Raw genomic sequence first — 17,500 nt, forward strand, 5'->3', positions numbered from 1 at the left:
AGGTCTTGAGGCCGAGGGCACAGTTTTTCCCTATACGGATCGACCTAAGCCGGTGAATAACATATTTATATTTGCATACTTCCTACGCGCTCTACGATGCATACACTGCGAGCAGAGTCTCTTTCGATCTTCCTGACTCTGCTCGCAGGGTACGTATACGCCGCACTTTCACAGTTGAAATTAAGTTATACCTGAAAAAAAGCGCTGTTCGTAAGGCTTAGAGAAAAATGATAAATTAATAATAAAACAGAACTTCAAATATCTCTTGGTGCAATAAATATATAAACAAACAGTTATAGTGTATAGCAAGCTTAGAGAAATGAGCCAAGCAACTAAACAATAATGAAAAAAATCGTACAAACAGAAGAATAGTGTTCTACGTATTTAAATGCTTTGTCTTGTTGAAAATGAAATGAAAGTTCTTAAAACCGGAGGAAAAAAAACTTAAGTAATGAAAAATACTCGAACATCCCATTCTCTGCCTTCATATCTTATTATTTCAAGTATTTATCTTTGTTCTCCGTCAAGTCCTCTTGTTCGTCTCCATTGGCTATATCCTAACGTCAGGATTTATGTAAATTATCATCGTCATCTCCATCTCGAACCCCATCTTCATTCAGTTCACCTACATCGATGATCCACATCTTAAAGCTCACCCAATTACATCTTTATAGCCCTTATATTTTTATCTGACTCTATTTCCATCTTCATCTGCATCTCCATCTGCCTCATCTTTTTAACTTCTCTTTTTCCTTCACAAAGTAGTGCAAAACTTAAAAGACTACACAAGAAAAGCTTGTTGACATTGACATTACCTCATGGAAACTCCAAAGCCTTGCTATTTGTTTGTTTGACTGTTTAAGCTACGAATCCGTATTTCAACTTTCTTAAATGAAGCAAAATGGAACGAGATTTTAAAATAGTACTGCAAAGAAAATAACGGATCTCAACCAAAAACCTGAGCTCAAAGGACAGTTCAATAAAATCAACGACCGAAAAACCACAGCGTTGCGATGTGTTGCTTTCGTTTCAATTTTAACAAGACATAGCACTTTAATACGTAAAACACTATTCTTCTGTTTGTACGATTTTTTAAATATTGTTTAGTTTTCTTGTCTCATTTCTGTAAGCTTGCTATACACTATAACTGTTTGTTTTTACATTTATTGCACCAAGAGATATTTGAAATTCTGTTTTATTATCAACCTATCATTTTTCTCTGAGCTTTAATTACGAACGTGCGCGCTTTTTCCAGTTATAAGACCCTGTTCGCAATACGCAAAATTGTTTGTTTTTCAAAAAAGAACTGTCAACGCGAGACCATTTTCAATGCGAACGATGTTTGCGACCCACCAAAAATTTTCGCATGCATGTGCCACCAAACTTCAAAGGTACCGTCAACTAGCTTTGGAGTCCTACAATATTTTTTTCGGGCGATAAAAGCTATTGTTCTTTGACACATAACCATCAACAGCAAACGAAATTTGTGGTTACTCAAATAATTCGCACGTCTCCAGTGCGAACGCTATTACGAAAACACAAAATCGGTATCACAAAATCTTCATTTTTTTTTGCAAACACCAACCTAAACTTTTCGGTGTAGTGTGAACAGGCCCTAAGATAATTACAACTGTGATAGTGCTACGTAGAGCACGTAGAAATGCCATGATCACTTTCAGAAAAAAAAATAAAGAAAAAAGCAGAAATAATAAATATGTTATTCACCGGCTTAGATCGATCCGTAGAGGGAAAACCTGTGCCCACCGCCTTGAGTACTCAAGACCTAAAGGAACAGTTTTTCCCTATACCGACCTCCCAGCCGGTGGCATGGCATAGCATGGCATCTAACCCTAGCTAGCTATTGTTTTGACCAAAACGCATTTCTGACCCGGCTTTCATTATGTTTATTTTATAACGACGTCATATTCAAAATCGTTGACTGTAACCCTTACTCTAGATTTGCGTGCAAGGTTACTACCCTCTTATTTTTCGAAAATGCTTGTTTGAACTGCCTCGGTTGGTCTTTAAATTACCTTTGCAAGATTTTCCGTCTCCAGCGTATCCGGGTTTGCAAGTGCACTGGTAGGAGCCAAGGTTGTTGTTGCATGTAGCATTTACATGACACACAGGTGAAGAAGCAGTACATTCATTAACATCTACAACATAAAGGAACAACTTTAACCGCGATTAGCAGGTAGTCCATCTCCAAACCTGCCCCACAATTTTGCTTCAAGCCCAACAGGATAAGGTAACCGAAAAGGCAGAGGTAGTTTTGCTTCGAGGGAACCAGGAAAACGTGGAATAAGATAAAGTGGTGGAGAACGAGACAGTTAAAGGATTGCAGGAGAAAAAGGGTACACGGATGAGGTTAAGAGAAGAAAAGGGAAGTTAAAAAGATGAGGCAGATGGAGATGCAGATGAAAATGGAAATAGAGCCAGATAATAATATAAGGACTATAAGGATGTAATTGGATGAGCTTTAAGATGTGGATCATCGATGTAGGTGAAAATGAAGATGGGGTTCGAGATGGAAATGACGATGATAATTTTCATAAATCCTGACGTTAGGATATAGCCAATGGAGACGAAGAAGAATATGGAGAAGAATATTACAGAAGTGCGAAGTTATCAGATCTCACCTTCAGTTTTCATATCGCAAAATGCAAATACTGGAATCCCTGGTTTTATTGAAGAAATCCAGTATTTGCCGTCGGGTGATCTTCCTTCACTCATCTTAATTTCCTTGCAGGACTCGGCTGCTAGTTCAGAGATGGAGCCTAGTGGGACTGAAATTGAGAAACTGGTATTATTTCTTTATTCTTGTTTGAGCAGTCTTTTCCATGCAACAAAACTAGCTTGTTAAAGTCCACTTACCTCTGTTTATGTCTTTTCTGAAGTAATATCTGTCTGCATCTGGAATAAAATCCTCAGGTCTGGCTTCCTTGGTGCGATCACTGAATTCGCACTTATGGAGAGACATTACAAAGTTGAAGCTTTGGCATCGATCATCCTTCAGGCAGACAGCAACGCAATCATGAGCAATATTGGCCATCTTTGTTTCATAGATGTGCCCTTTTAACATCCATCCCAAGATGGACTCCTCAGATCCAAATGCAGGACATTGTTGAGACTTTGTTTTATCGACAATTTGACAAATGGCAACACAAATATAAATCAACAGCAATGACAGCGTTTTCATTTCTTTTGCGATAACAGCTGTAAAGCGTTTTCCAGACAACTAAAAAGAGATTAAAAATGCAGACCTATAAACTAGATCTTTTGCTAATCACTTGCAGTTCTGACATATAAGTGCATTGTTGGTTTCGCTTCCTTGCTATCTACATATTTGCTATGGGTAACATAACCCGGTAACTTTTTATTGCCGCCTTCGAAAGTGACTCGATAATAACTGAAACGATATTTGTTTCCAGGTAATTAATTATTAATTATTAATTTATTAATTATTGTTTTTTTCTTTTCTCAATTCAGCTCATCACCCAATTTGATAATGCAACATCATAAATACTTTTGTCCTTTGGCCATTTCAATTTTAGCAGGAAAAGAAAACAAACAGCGGTTTCAAACATTTTCATTTTATACTTCACGTCTCGTATGTTGCAACATACATCATCAGAAGTGACGGTTAAAACTGTTACACAAAATTTTAAAAACTAGAGCGAGGCACTGGCGACTAGTTAAAAAGTGTGATAACAATATCGTAACTTCCGGTAATTGATACTTCCGGAAGAAATTAATAAAGAAAAATCTTCTCACTACCAATGTTTACATTAAGAGAGGGTTTTAAGTCACTGATTAATAGCGTTTCTTTAATTTTACACTGCAAGTCGGACTTTCCATTTTGAAAGCCTCGCAACTGGAAAGTCCGACTGGCAGTGCTCATGAACCGAGAACGAGATATCAGTAAGTATTTCTTTAATATTGCTGGTAAAATGGATCGTAAATATCGGTTAAATATAGTTTACGCCATAGAAAGTGCGGCGTACGGGAATTATTCGTGTAAACAAATTGGGTCCGAGCTGGCCCGTTTCTACCGAGAGAGTCTGGGGAGAATTAAATTTGTCGCTCAGCAAGATGGCGGACGGCAGTGATCGTGAGGTAACACAATCTGATTAAAATGATATAAATAGCAAATGGAGTTAATTTTTTACCGATTTAGATGAGTTATTGATTGAATATGAGCAACATCGGTCAACGAATGACATCGCAATAACGGAAAACTTGACTATCTTAACTGACTGATTGACTGTCTTAACGTCTTACATTCATATATGTCTAGCTGAGAAACATATTCCATGCTAAAACAAATGAAGCAGTAAAATCTTAATGTTTGAAAGTACTCACTACAATTGACTTCTTAGAAAGAACCACATTGCGAAACCAGCAGTTATACAAAATTCGCTTGTAAGTAGTTACAATTATTACTTTTTCCAGTGAAAATCAATAGTATGGTTGGCAAGTCAACTGACACTTGTACATGTACGTAAGGTCTCTATGACACATTATGGCCAGTAACTACTGCTTTCAACTCCAAAACAAACTTGCTAATTTTACTTCTTAAAGGTGCTATGAAACCCAAAGAGGATTTTCTCAAACCACCGATACATTACACTCCAGTAAGGTTTCTCTTTATTGAACAACAAACACAACAGTTTCAATTGTATTTTGTATCAAAAAGTAAGTGTTACAATAATGTTGTATTTGGTATCAAAAAGTAAGTGTTAACATCAAAGTAATTTCAACACACGTACTGTCACTGTTAACTTGGATGAACACAACAGTAGTTTAAGTTCCATAAAAAAACCTGTGAATCCTTTGTGTTATCTTTTGTTCCTGATAAGACGTAATTTAACAGAACTTGCCATGTAAAAAAGATCTCTAAACGACTTGCCAGCACTAAGACATGTACATATTGGCTTTTTTAAGTTATCAAAATCACCTTTCTAAAGAACAACAACAAGTAAACAAAATTATTATTCAGCAGAACAGCTGAAAGTACTTGAAAGGAAGAAAGACTGTGCTTTTAGGTGTGAGACTACCTTTACACTTCTCCAGAGTGTCCAGGTGGTCTTGCACCTGAAAGCATGGTCTTTCTCATTCACATAATTTCAATATCTGCAAGCTAAAACATTGTACTCATTTCCCCACAGCCAGCACATGAATAAGGCAACACCTTAAAAGTGCTTTTGGTGTCTTTCTATACTAATGATTCATGTTAGCAACATTTAATATTAATGGTCAAGCTATAACTGTCCTCATAGCTGAGACAAAAGAAGCATAGTTGGGGAAATGGTCTGGCAGCTTTAATTCAAGTAAACATGTTGAGGCAAAAATGGAATCACCATTATAGCAAATTATGTCAAATTTTGGCCGTCCAACCTGCCTGGTATCTACTCTATTTGGTGAATTTAGTGAAAAAACGGCAAGTTGTGAAGATCTTGTTCGACTTGGAAATTCACACCTACGATGGCAGTCCCAAAGCATCAACTGGAAATTCCTGGCCATTTCCAGAACTGCTTCCTTGTTAGTTTGTGATACAAAGTGAGATACATTTTGCAAAGCTCGAACTGCATTTTTCAAACGAATAGTCACGTTTTTCGTTATTGCGATGTCATTCGTTGACCGATGTTGCTCATACTCACTCAATAACTCATCTAAATCGTTAAAAAATTAACTCCATTGGCTATTTATATCATTTTGATTAGTTTGTGTTACCTCACGATCACTGCCGTCTGTCCGCGTCCGCCATCTTGCTGAGCGACAAATTTAATTCTCCCCAGACTCTCTAGGTAGAAACGGGCCAGCTCGGACCCAATTTGTTGACACGAATATTTTGAGTTGTTGACACAAATTTTGAGTCGTTGATCTTGACAGGTTTTAGGTAGTTGAAAATTGGATATGAGCAAGTGTTTATCCAGCAGCAAAGAAACTTTTTTGCGTTGAATTTTGCTGTTGATTTTAAGACTGATTACAATGTTGAAATTGTGAAGTTGATGGAGTTGCTGTTGAGAGGAAATTGTTGAATTAAAAATAACGTTGTTGAAGTTGACAGGTAAACAGTGTTGACGTTGACATAGATTTGTTGAGTTAGGTATCAAGTTGTTGGTTTTGATATGAATTTTTATTGTTGAATTTTGCTACAATTTGGCTACCATATTCAGTCAACAATCGATTGTGTCAATACATTTAGAATAGCTTATGTTAAATTTCCTTCAATGGATGGTGGAAATTCTAACTGGTCTATTTAGACAGGAAGATAATATCCAGCTAATAGTTTGTACACATTCTAGATCACGCCCGGACGAGAATTTATTTTTCAAACACATCTTCAGATCTGTAAAATCATTGTAGATTATTTGCTTTCATCCAGTTCAAAATTCGTGAACGTAGTCACGTGTACACATAAAATGATATTAGAATACTCCGAAGGAATAACATGTTGGTACCTGTTCCGGGGAAAATGGTTAATAATCCACTAGATTACTCAAATCGTATAATTTTCTTAGTGTCTTTTTATTCGATCTACAAAGGAAAATATTATATAATTTCAGCTGTGCACCACTTGCCTCGAACGGCATTACTATCAGCCACGATAGTTGATTTGCACGTTTCGTCGTTCAATTTGCCACTGCTTCCTCGGTACTAGGGATGGAAAAACGTCTCGATTCCAACGCTTCCAGAATGAATCAACGATATTCTGGAGAAAGTCAACTCTGTGGCGCGGATTTTGTGTTTCTTTGAATGGTTCTTGTGGTACTTCAGATGACGCTCGTCCAAGGAGAATATCATTACGGCATATGTACTTGCCATCATCAGGGTCGTTTGGAATCCTTCCGATTGGCCGTTGATTAACAAGATTGGCTACCTCTAGAAACACCGTGTACAACTCGAATGGTGTTAGCAATTGACTGCCAATGGCCCGCTTTAGAGCGTGCTTGCAAGTCTTGACGAGCGCCTCTGCGCAGCCATTTTGATGAGGGGCAGCAGGTGTCGTGAATTTCCAGTGCATGCCTTTCTCTGCGCAAAAATTTTGAATTTTTTCTCGGCTCAAACCTCGTACCATTTCACCCAGCTCCCTCTCCGCACCGACAAACTGTGAACCGTTATCACTTATCATCACTGCAGGTTGACCGCGAAGTACAAAAAAATATACGGAGAACTTGCAAAATCTCCATGGTAGAACAGTCAACGGCCATCTCCACATGTACTGCCCTTGTGTTCAAGCATGTAAACACCACACCGTAGTGCCTCGCTGTCTTGTTTCGTCCTACCTTGACGCTATAAGGCCCGAAGTAGTCACATGCCGTGTAGTAAAATGGTGGAGTGTATGGGGCTAATCGAAGTGCTGGTAAATTTGCCATTAACTGTGTTTCGGTCTTATGTGCCATTTCTTTACAGAACCCACATTTGAACTTGATTGACTTGCTCAACTTCATTGCCTTTAGGATCCAATACTTCGCTCTAATCTTGGCGGTCGTAGCAGCCACTCCACTGTGTCCCTGTTGATGCACGTGCCTTGTTATTAACATTGACATCCAATGATCACTTGGAAGAAGCGCCGGGTGCCTAGTTTCATATGATACAACTGCTTGATCAACTCTTCCTCCAACTCTGACCACACCCTGTCCGTCAACAAAGGGACTCAAACTCCTGAGTTCCCCTTTCTTGATTCGGCTGTGCAGGGACTTCTGGGATTCCTTGATCCAGAAGCGTTCAGCTTTTTCTAATTCCTCTGGTACAAGTGGCCCTTCTTTTCCCGTTTGGGTGTGTCTTCTTAAGCGTATCTTGTTGGCCAGCCTTTGAATACGGGCCGTCACTCGAACCAGGTTTTTCCAACTTGAAAAACGTTTCGGGTCGATGGCTTCATCTATCTTCTTCACTTCACAAACTGTCTTATTTATTTTATTTAATAGCTTCAACAGAGCATGAAAAGACTCGACGTCCATATGAACATGCCCCATACTTACATAAACATATGTGATTCAATATACGAACAGATACATAACTAACAAGTAATATGACACATAATACAAATAAAAACAATAATACTAATAATAATTTATCGACAACAGACTGTTGCCGGGGTAACAGATCTGCATTTAGAGCAAATAGTTTTAAAAGTTTTTATTCGGTCAGGATCAAAAGCTGAATGAAGAAGTGACTTGTAATGCGAACGAACTTTCGTTTTAAAGGATGAAAGAGTAGTACTTTCCTTAGTATTAAAAGGCAATGAGTTCCAGAGAAGTATAATCCTATTAAAGTAAGAATCCCTGAAGGTTGAGGTTTTAGTTAAATTAGGCTTATAATCAATACTGATAAAGGAGTTCCTAGTTACTTACTATATGGAGTAACATACTTAAGGATGTTTATAGAAAAAGACCAAAGCTAGATATTCAAACCAATAGGAAACAGGAATCAAGTCAAGTTTTATCAACCTATCTCTGTACGAAAGATCTGCGAAACACGCTCCACCTGGTGCAAGAATGTATTTACTTGCACGATGCTGAACACGTTCAAGCAAAAGTAGATCGCGAGTGCTTGACTGAGGGGCCCAAACTTGGCTTCCGTAACACAAGGTTGAGCGTACCAGGGACAGGGAAAGAGCACGGCGCAGATCAATTCCCAAAGAGTTAGGCGTGTTTCGCCTAAGGAAACCTAAAATTTTGTTGCATTTGGCAACAGTTGGGATGACATGACTGTGCCATGACAAAGCGCTTGAAATGACAACACCTAGGTCCTTCACCGAATTGGTCTCACTAAGAGTCTTGTTTTGTCGAAGCTCCAAATGTTCCTCTGAAACAGGTTTTGCTACCTCTTGTGGCCAAAGCTCCTCTGGCTTTTTCTGGTCCATTGCTCCATCTCCCGTTCAGATCTCCTACATAAATTCCTCTAGAAATATCAACAGCGACATTTTCTTCACCCGGGATGTGTTTCCATTCACTAGGGTCAGCGTTACTTTGAATTTCTCCAACTCGCGCAGACACGAATGGCTTGAAATTGCGTGACGGATTCTGTATCCAGGCAAGGGTTATTGTGCTGTCTGTGAAGAACTTGACGGCTTGGAATTTCATTCGTGATTCTTCTTGAATAGTCTTAGCTAATCTAGACGCCAAAACTGCTGCTTGTAGGTCCAGTCGTGGTATGATTAGTTGCTTTAAAGGTGCTACCCGTGACTTCGCTGCAATTAGCCTGACTTGATACTGGTCATCATTAATTCTCTGTCGGCTGTAAGCGCAAGCTCCTAAGGCGTGCTGGGATGCGTCGGAAAATACGCACAGCATAGGAGGCTCTTCTGCATCGGCACGAGTTAAACTGCGGGGAAACTCGACCCTACTTAACTCCTTCATTTCTCTGAATAAATCTTTCCACTTTTCACTAACAGCTAGCGGGGCATCTTCGTCCCAATCAACTTCGTCTTGCCATAGACCGATCTTTGCCCTGATAAGGAAAGCAGCTGCGAGACCAAGAGGATCATAAATTCGAGCGACTTGACTGAGCAAAACCCTCTTTGTTAGCTTCCCTTCCGACAAAAGTTGTCCACCTCCGATCACGTGATCTATCGCATCAGAGTCGACGTTGAACGTGAGTGTGTAGGCTTGGTTATTCCATGCCATTCCAAGGACCTTCTCAGCAACATTTCCTCTGAACATCGCCATTTCTGCTGGCTTCTCACTCTGCATATGGTCTTCAAGTGATTTGTTTGAAATCCAACCTTTAACATTGAAGCCACCTGTCTTCAAAATAATATCAAGATCTTTGGCCAGTTGTTTCGCTTCGGTGACTGTGTTGAGGGAATCAAAAATGTCATCCATATATGTGTTCTTCTGGAGAACTTCTGCTGCTTCTGGATAGCCGGACGCGTTTTCTTCAGCGGTTTTCTTTAGAGCTGTTTGTGCCATTGCTGGAGCAGGCTTATCGCCAAACGTCAGCACCGTTTTGACGTAAACATCAGGTTCTCGATGGGTTTCTAAATTTCACCATAAGAATCGGTGGACATGCTGATCTTGAACTGGAATCAATATTCGATGATACATCTTGGAGATGTCTCCGAGTAAGGCAACTTCCCTTTCTCTAAACCTTAGCAGCACACCAAATACATTGTTCAGTAGGTCTGGGCCTTTCATCCAGTAGTCATTGAGCTTGTGACCTTGAAAGACAGACCAAGAGTTGAACACTATTTGTGCGGGTGTACTTTTGCTTTCCGGTCTCAAAACTGCATGGTGTGGAATGTAGTGGACTGGACCCTCAAAATTTTCCATATCTTCTTGCGATAGCTTTCTGCAGAAGTTCATTTCGAGCATTTCTTTCATTTGTTTTTCATAGGACTCGCCTTGATCTGGACTGGACTTCAGGCGACGCTCTGTTCCTTCTAATCGCTTTAATGCCAGCGATTTATTGTCAGGAAGAAGGTTCGGATCCCTTTTCCACGGGTAAGGAATCATCCACTGCGCTCCAACTTTCTTGCAAGAATTGCTTATCACTTCAGCCTCCTCCCTTTCTACCTGACTCAGCTTATCGGCGTCACATACGCATGGTTTGACTTGAACTCCCATGGTCTCTGTTGTCCAGAAGTCTGTTAGATCAACTGGCATTGATAACTTAACAAAGAGTATTCGACTGCTTGATGAAAGCGTTTCAGTGGAACCTCCGAACACCACCCACCCAAGGGGCGTCTTTCTAGCTACAAGTTGTCCAACTTGCTTCGTTTGACCCGTATGAATATGAGCATGGTCTATTCCAATCAGCATGTCAATCTGCCCTTTTCCTCGATGAATCTTTTCGTTTGGTACACAAAGGAGGTCAGCAAGCTTGGACGTTTGAACTGCGGTAATATCATCACCAATACTGGGGATTCCAATGGCCTTTACCGAATACTTCCGGGTGTCGTCCAAAGAATTCACTGGGACTCGATATTCCTTCGTTTTCATTGTTTCCTCTTCACCTCCAACTTTAGTTATGGTTACTGACGTATCCTTCCCCTTCAGCCCTAACACTTCAGCTGTGTCGTTGCGATTCAAACTGACTTGTGCTCCAGTATCGAGAAGAATATTGCCTCGTTTGTAGACTCCGTTTTGGCCACAAATGTTTGCGGAAATTACAGGCAGAAGTGCTTCTTGATTTTCCGTAAATGCTGCTATTCCCGCTCTGATCGCATTACTCTTATGCAAAAGCGGATGATGGAAGTGTTGGCACTGTTCTCCTCTCTCTGTCTTGGCACAGCATTGCTTACGGCTGCAATTTTCCAATCTGTGCTCTCTACCGGCTCTCTTCAAACACCCGAAACAGACGTGATTCTCTTTGGCGGTTTTGATTCTTTCATCTACGCCCATTGCGGCAAACCGCGGACATTGATCTGGCCAGTGAGCGGATGTATGACATAACCAACATTTATGCCATGTTGAATTACCTCTAACGCTGCCTTCGGTTCGCACGTGATGCACTGAACGACTGTTACTTGCACCAGTTCTGAGTGGAGCTGTTGCGCGCATACGCGATTTCATCGCCACTGTCATCCATTCCATTAGACCTTGAAGCGTGGCAATCTTTCCCTCTCGCTCCAGATCTCTAGACCAAACCTTGCGGTCGTCCGCACACATCTTTTGTTCAATAATAGACAGCATGTGATTGTTGTTCATGTCACTGGGAACACCTACTTCCTTTAACGTGTTATGACACCTTTTGACTAAATGCACCAAATCACAAAATCTGGCATCTTCGCCATTTTGCAGTGCACGAAACTTAACTATATCTTGAGTTATCCTGTCTGAAACAAATCTCGGATCTCCATATATAGAATCTAAATACTCACATGCAGCCTTGTAATCTGTTCCAATTCCTTTTATCAAATCAAGAGGCTTTCCTTGGAGACATGACCGCAGGAAGGTGATTGCGTCTCGATTTGAGTACCTAGCTTCAATTGCGTGTTTAAAATCTGCTTTAAAAATAACATACTCTCTGACATCACCGGAAAACTTTGGCAACTTTGCTTTTTCAATCTTGAAATTACAGGAACTACCGCTGGGAATTACTGATTGAAGGCTGTCATTATTAACACTTGCATGGGTGTCGGAATTAATAACCACAGGAACTGTGGGATTGGTATTTTCACTGCTCTCAATAGAACCGTCACCGGAAGACACGTTTTGTTCTGATAACTGAATAGTTGAGGTTCCGATCTCATGTTATGGCCATTTTCTTTCAATTTCGTTTTCGTCTTGACCAAACTATCCAAATACAAATTTGCCTTTATTACTTGCCTTAAAAAGTTTTCTTGACATTCAGACATCCAGTTCTCAGCCTCTTCAAACTGTTCATCATCGTCAATCATTTTGGTGTATTCTTCATGCTTCGTCACTAAATTGCTATATGCTTCTTTGACTTCGTTTAGAGCATCTCTTACCTCACTTTCTGGTCTTTCAACGTCAAGTAGGCTTGTTACCTTTTTGCCACATCTTCTAAGAGCTGCTTTCGCGTTCCTTCGTATCTTCTTTGCTTCCTTTAATTCTGTTTCCATTGTTTCACACCACGTGCGTCCAGAACCAATTTTCCCTCGGCCCAACAGTTGACAAGAAATCGAATGCGCTGTTCCGGGGAAAAATGGTTAATAATCCACTGGATTACTCAAATCGTATAATTTTCTTAATGTCTTTTTATTCGATCTACAAAGGAAAATATTACATAATTTCAGCTTCTATGAACTACAATAAAATACGGACTACGGCGCTTGATTTCAACAGATCACACATCATCGATCACTTACTTCTGTGACGATATCCAGTAGATTAAACAGTCCTCAAACTTCGGTACCACAGGTTAGCGGAAATATGAAAACAGGTTGGTGAACAAACAGGTTAGCATAGATTCGTTGGCAAAACGTCCCAGAAAAAGTGAAACTTTTTCGTGTTATCCGGTCTTAATAATGTTACTAATCTTAAGGTAATCAAATGTCAATCAAGGAATCAATTAACAGAATCAAATAATCTGTTTTTTTTTAACAAAACAGTACCATCATAGAGTCTGACAGGTTTACGATGTTATCTCGCGACTAAAATTTAATCTAATATTTACTGCCTCCCTACAAACTCAGAGGCACTCAAGAAATTCTAGCCAGTCTATTTTCACGGAAATTTAAGCTAATAGTTTGTGCATATTCTAGATCAAGCACGCACGAAAATTAAGTTTTTTTAAAGACATCTTCTGAGATCTGTAAATCATTATGGATTCTTTTTCTTCATCCAGTTCTAAACTAAGTTGTTGACTGCCCGACTCACTGGATGTCGGGTCGTGAAGTTGAAAAAGGAAGTAAGCTTTACTGCCGGAAGTCGAACCGCCTGGGGCAGCTTCAAACAACTCCCGCCGGATCATGACGATCCGATCAGGTCGTGACGACCCGTCATTTGAAAAGTCGACCCGACTATTGAAAGTGTCAGATGGAGAGAGAAAGAAAAAGTTCAATGAGCAAAGGAGGCTATGCTGCTCAAAAATGTTGTATGCTTGAGACTAAAATATCGATATACGCATAGAACATCGACCAGAACAACATTCACAAATGTCGTAGCACTTACAAATTGGTGAATAATTTGTTCGTTCGTGTTCGTAGTGACATCTTTATTCTGACAACATGCTGCTCAGTATTAATGTTTGGGATCTTATGCATTGTATGCATACAAAACCCTAACTCAGAGGCAGATCTTGTTTTATTTGCCGTTCCCAAAGAGAAGCGACTAAATGGACAATAACAAATGTCACTATAAATAAAAGAAAAGAAAAGAAAGGAGAGCATCGCCGTTGCGTAGAATTTTTCGTTTGTTCTTAGAAGAAATAATACCCTTACTACAACTGTATACCGTCGGCTAAAAAGAATGTGTGGAAACAATTGAAAGACCGTTTAGAATAGAACTCACTGTTGTTGAAAGCGTCGTTTTGACGTTTAGAAAGCGTTCGTTCCAAAATCGTTCAAAAAGTGGTTTCCTTTTTTTTCTGAAGTGTCACAACGATACACGGAAAGACCTTGTACAAAAGGAGAGCATACCAGTATAACGTGCGGGGGGATAACTACTTGGTCACGACTTTAGAGCGTGTGGAGCCCTTTTTTGGGGGGGGGAGGGGGAGGGAGAGATTCGGCGATCAGCGTCTTGCCTGTCCTGGCGGGTCGCGTGGAGGACCGTTCAGGCACAGATACTTCAAGTAATCGAGGTCGTTTTAGAACCAGACGTGTCTCTTTGTATTTGCATTATTGAAGATAAAATCTAGTTGTCTTGCCTGTTTCTCCGCCAACTGTTTGACATTCATTTATAACCTTTTCAAGAAATTCGCATCTTTTGTATACACCCGTCAATAACTTATGGATTTTGCTTTCTGCTCCTAACACACATTCAACGCAAAACACATAGAGGATTATACCAGCAGAAAACTGAATCCTGCTACACCAACAAAGAAAAGAAAGTGTTCCCCTGCTGACAATGAACCCAGCACTTCAATCGATTAAAGGAAGTCAGTGTCGAATATGCCACCTCGAAATAATGCCAGTTGTCAAAATTAATTGTGATATGTCTAAATTAGGTTATTGCTGGTATTATAGCATAGCTACTGCAAACATTTCATACTACCTTACTTTGTCGTTAATCACAAATCACCATTTCGATATCGTTATACAATATTTCATGCTTTCGTCAGCGATACCTACATTTTTAAAATTCCAACAACTGCCAATAACTTGCAAGCCAATTTATAAAAAAATTATAATATATAGGTCTCCCTTATACTACTTTGTAATTACTCGTTTCAGTTAATAACAACATTTAAAATAAACACATTTACACGTTTCAAATTCCGCAATTCCCGACGCAAAGTGATACCATCAAAACACTTACTGTTTATTAAAGAACTAGTGACAACTCCTATGATATTGCAACGAGAAAGTGGCTGCTAACACTGAAACGAAAATGCTGTGCAAATTCTTTCCCGACTACTCCATCCTTCATACAGAAGCAACGATATTTGCAAAATCATTACTTCCTAACTAAGATTAAAGTGACGATTATATCAGCATTTTAAGTTGCTTTCAGCTTAACAAAGTCAACAGCACCAACACCGTATCCTAGTGACTTGTTCTATCTTTAATTTGGAAGGTCAGACTTCAAATTCTACTACCTTACTCTACCATATACGAATTCTAAGAGTTACGATGGAAAAACCCTTTGCACACCAGTACTCATTAAACCCCATGTTCGGCAATAAGAAATTATGCATTCACGTTGCAGGACATCCACAAATAAACGATAAACCAGCGCGATTGCTAACCAAGCAAATAAAAAACTTCAAAACTATTGCCCAATATTAATCACCTAAACGCGTCGAAGTCGTTAACAGATTTAAATTCTTCATGAAAAACGGAATTCTAATCTGTTGGAAGGACGCAGCATGACAATTCATTTCATGGGGTTTGCGTCATTTGAATATCAGCACACTCCAAATCCTCGCGTTGTCGCTGCTTCACGGTCACACGTTTCATAAAAACCCCAATAACGTACATACTTTCTGGAAGCTTAGGAATTGTAGATCCCGATTATTAGTTGACTTAAGGCAAGAAATAAAATACCTTTCCTAAAATAGCCATCATTTTTTTTCCAGAAGAATGAAGTTTCACAAATTGAGTTCGTTTCCGGTCAGAATTTAACCGCAAACTACGTTTTCTTCACACCTTGATCTAAAAAACCGTGTCGAGGCATTTTTATGACATGTCTGGTTTGTTTTTATTCACTGTTGAACTTTAAAATTTTTGTAAAACGCGCAGTACCTTTTCTTAAATATTCATTACTTTCGAAGGAGGCAACAAATAAATACTCCCCGACACGGGTTTTTTGCCAGATTATCGGGCAACATTCTAGCCAAATTTCAGCGAAAAGGGATGAAAACTCGCGGTAAACGAACTGGAATCGTGCGCCTCATTCGATGAAATTTGCATTTGAGTTTTGAGACATTTGTGGACGTTTTTTCGCAAACTTTTTGTAGAAAAAAAAAAAAAAAGAAAAAGGTGTACCTGGGAATATCAAAAACTAAAATGGCAAAATTACCATCACTCACAGGGGACCAAATACAATAACAAACCTACAACACAGTCTTGCCAAATTCGTTTCCAGCCACAACTGTAACATTTCCAGCCGGCCTCACCGCCTCCACTGTCTTCACAAATACAAATTTTTTTTCTATGCCCCTCGCCACCTGACATTTCCAATAGTCGGGTCGACTTTTTCAAATGACGGCTCGTCACGACCCGTCAACATTTTCAGAAAGTTCATCGAACCTTACTTTAAAATAGCAACTTCCTGTTACTTTACTTCCGCAAACACCTCGACCCGACTTCGGCTTGACGGGTCGTCTTTACCAAAAAGTCGACCCGAATCAGTTCGTGTGTATTGCAAAAACCCTCAAAATTCGTGAACGTATTCATGTGTATACTTAAAAGGACATTAGAATACTCGGAAGGAACAACGTGTTGATTCCATCAAAGAATCTGAAACGCTTAAGATGTTATCTCAGGACTAAAATTGAATTTGGTTTGAAGTACATTGGGATGCTAATACTTACAATCTCCTTGCAAATACAGAGACACTCAAGACGTTTCATGAGGAGCTTAATTAAGCCGACTCAGGAATTCTTGGCTGAACGTCTCCTGACGGTGTAGATATCCGTCAACAAATGTTAAAAACATAACACAAAAGGTGTTTCGTATTCAGAAAAGTGTTAAAGCATTCACGATCGATTAGATTGTACTGTGAACTTACGTTAAGCAGAAAAAAAGTAGTTAATTTTTATTGAATGACCATATTTAGGGGCGAGATTAATTTTGTGGGGAACAAAAATCTATTTCAGTTCGTTAGCGCGCATCGACAGTGGCGGTCAGTACTGGGACACGGAACCACTTTTCGTTCTATAGGATTTATGGATTAACTCTCTCACCACGGGAAAAGTGGTACACCCTTTCAAATCAACTGGTTGGTCGAATTGTTAGCCAATTTGCCGAAGGAAACTTCTTTCAGCTCTTTCGAAGCGAGATTTGTCGCCTTTAAGTCGGTAATTTTTTGCGGGAAAATGGTGATCACGTTCCAAAATTCGGCGGGTCTAATCTGCAAGTCGCAGGTAGCAGGTCGCAGGTCATTGTTTCAACAACACAGAAAGTATCCTAAACATTCTTAAAAGCTAACCTTAGGCCTAAAAACTTTTGTTTAGGCATAATTAGGCCTAAGGTTAGCTTTTAAGAATGCTTAGGATACTTTCTGTATTGGTAAAACAATAACCTGCGACCTGCAGATTAGACCCGCCGTGCGAAATTCTGGTAAAAACGTGGACGAAGCAGCTACAATAGGACATTCTACTGAAATTTCCCAGTGACTTAGTTATCGAGTTCCATAAGGACCAAAAGTATCAAACTTAAAAATGGATTCCTTTTAAATCAGAAAAGAAGCAACTGGTTCAACGT

The 17,500-nt window shown here is 39.6% G+C and overlaps 2 protein-coding genes across 2 annotated transcripts in view; both read right to left on the reverse strand.

The window, feature by feature from the left end:
* The window catches only part of LOC138004092 (uncharacterized), an 888,878-nt gene that overhangs the window by 411,499 nt on the left and 459,879 nt on the right, over nt 1–17,500 (reverse strand). Inside the window, exon 16 of the mRNA XM_068850495.1 lies at nt 2,034–2,156. Coding sequence (XP_068706596.1) covers nt 2,034–2,156 — 123 coding nt within the window. The remainder of the gene's footprint in view (nt 1–2,033; nt 2,157–17,500) is intronic.
* LOC138004513 (uncharacterized) lies at nt 9,993–12,532 on the reverse strand. Its single transcript, XM_068851045.1, has 2 exons — nt 12,272–12,532; nt 9,993–12,173 (listed from the first exon to the last, which is right to left on the reverse strand). Exons 1-2 carry the CDS (start codon nt 12,530–12,532, stop codon nt 9,993–9,995), a joined length of 2,442 nt encoding a protein of 813 aa, XP_068707146.1.

This window comes from Montipora foliosa, chromosome 5 (assembly GCF_036669935.1).
Source record: "Montipora foliosa isolate CH-2021 chromosome 5, ASM3666993v2, whole genome shotgun sequence".
NCBI classification, from domain to species: domain Eukaryota; kingdom Metazoa; phylum Cnidaria; class Anthozoa; order Scleractinia; family Acroporidae; genus Montipora; species Montipora foliosa.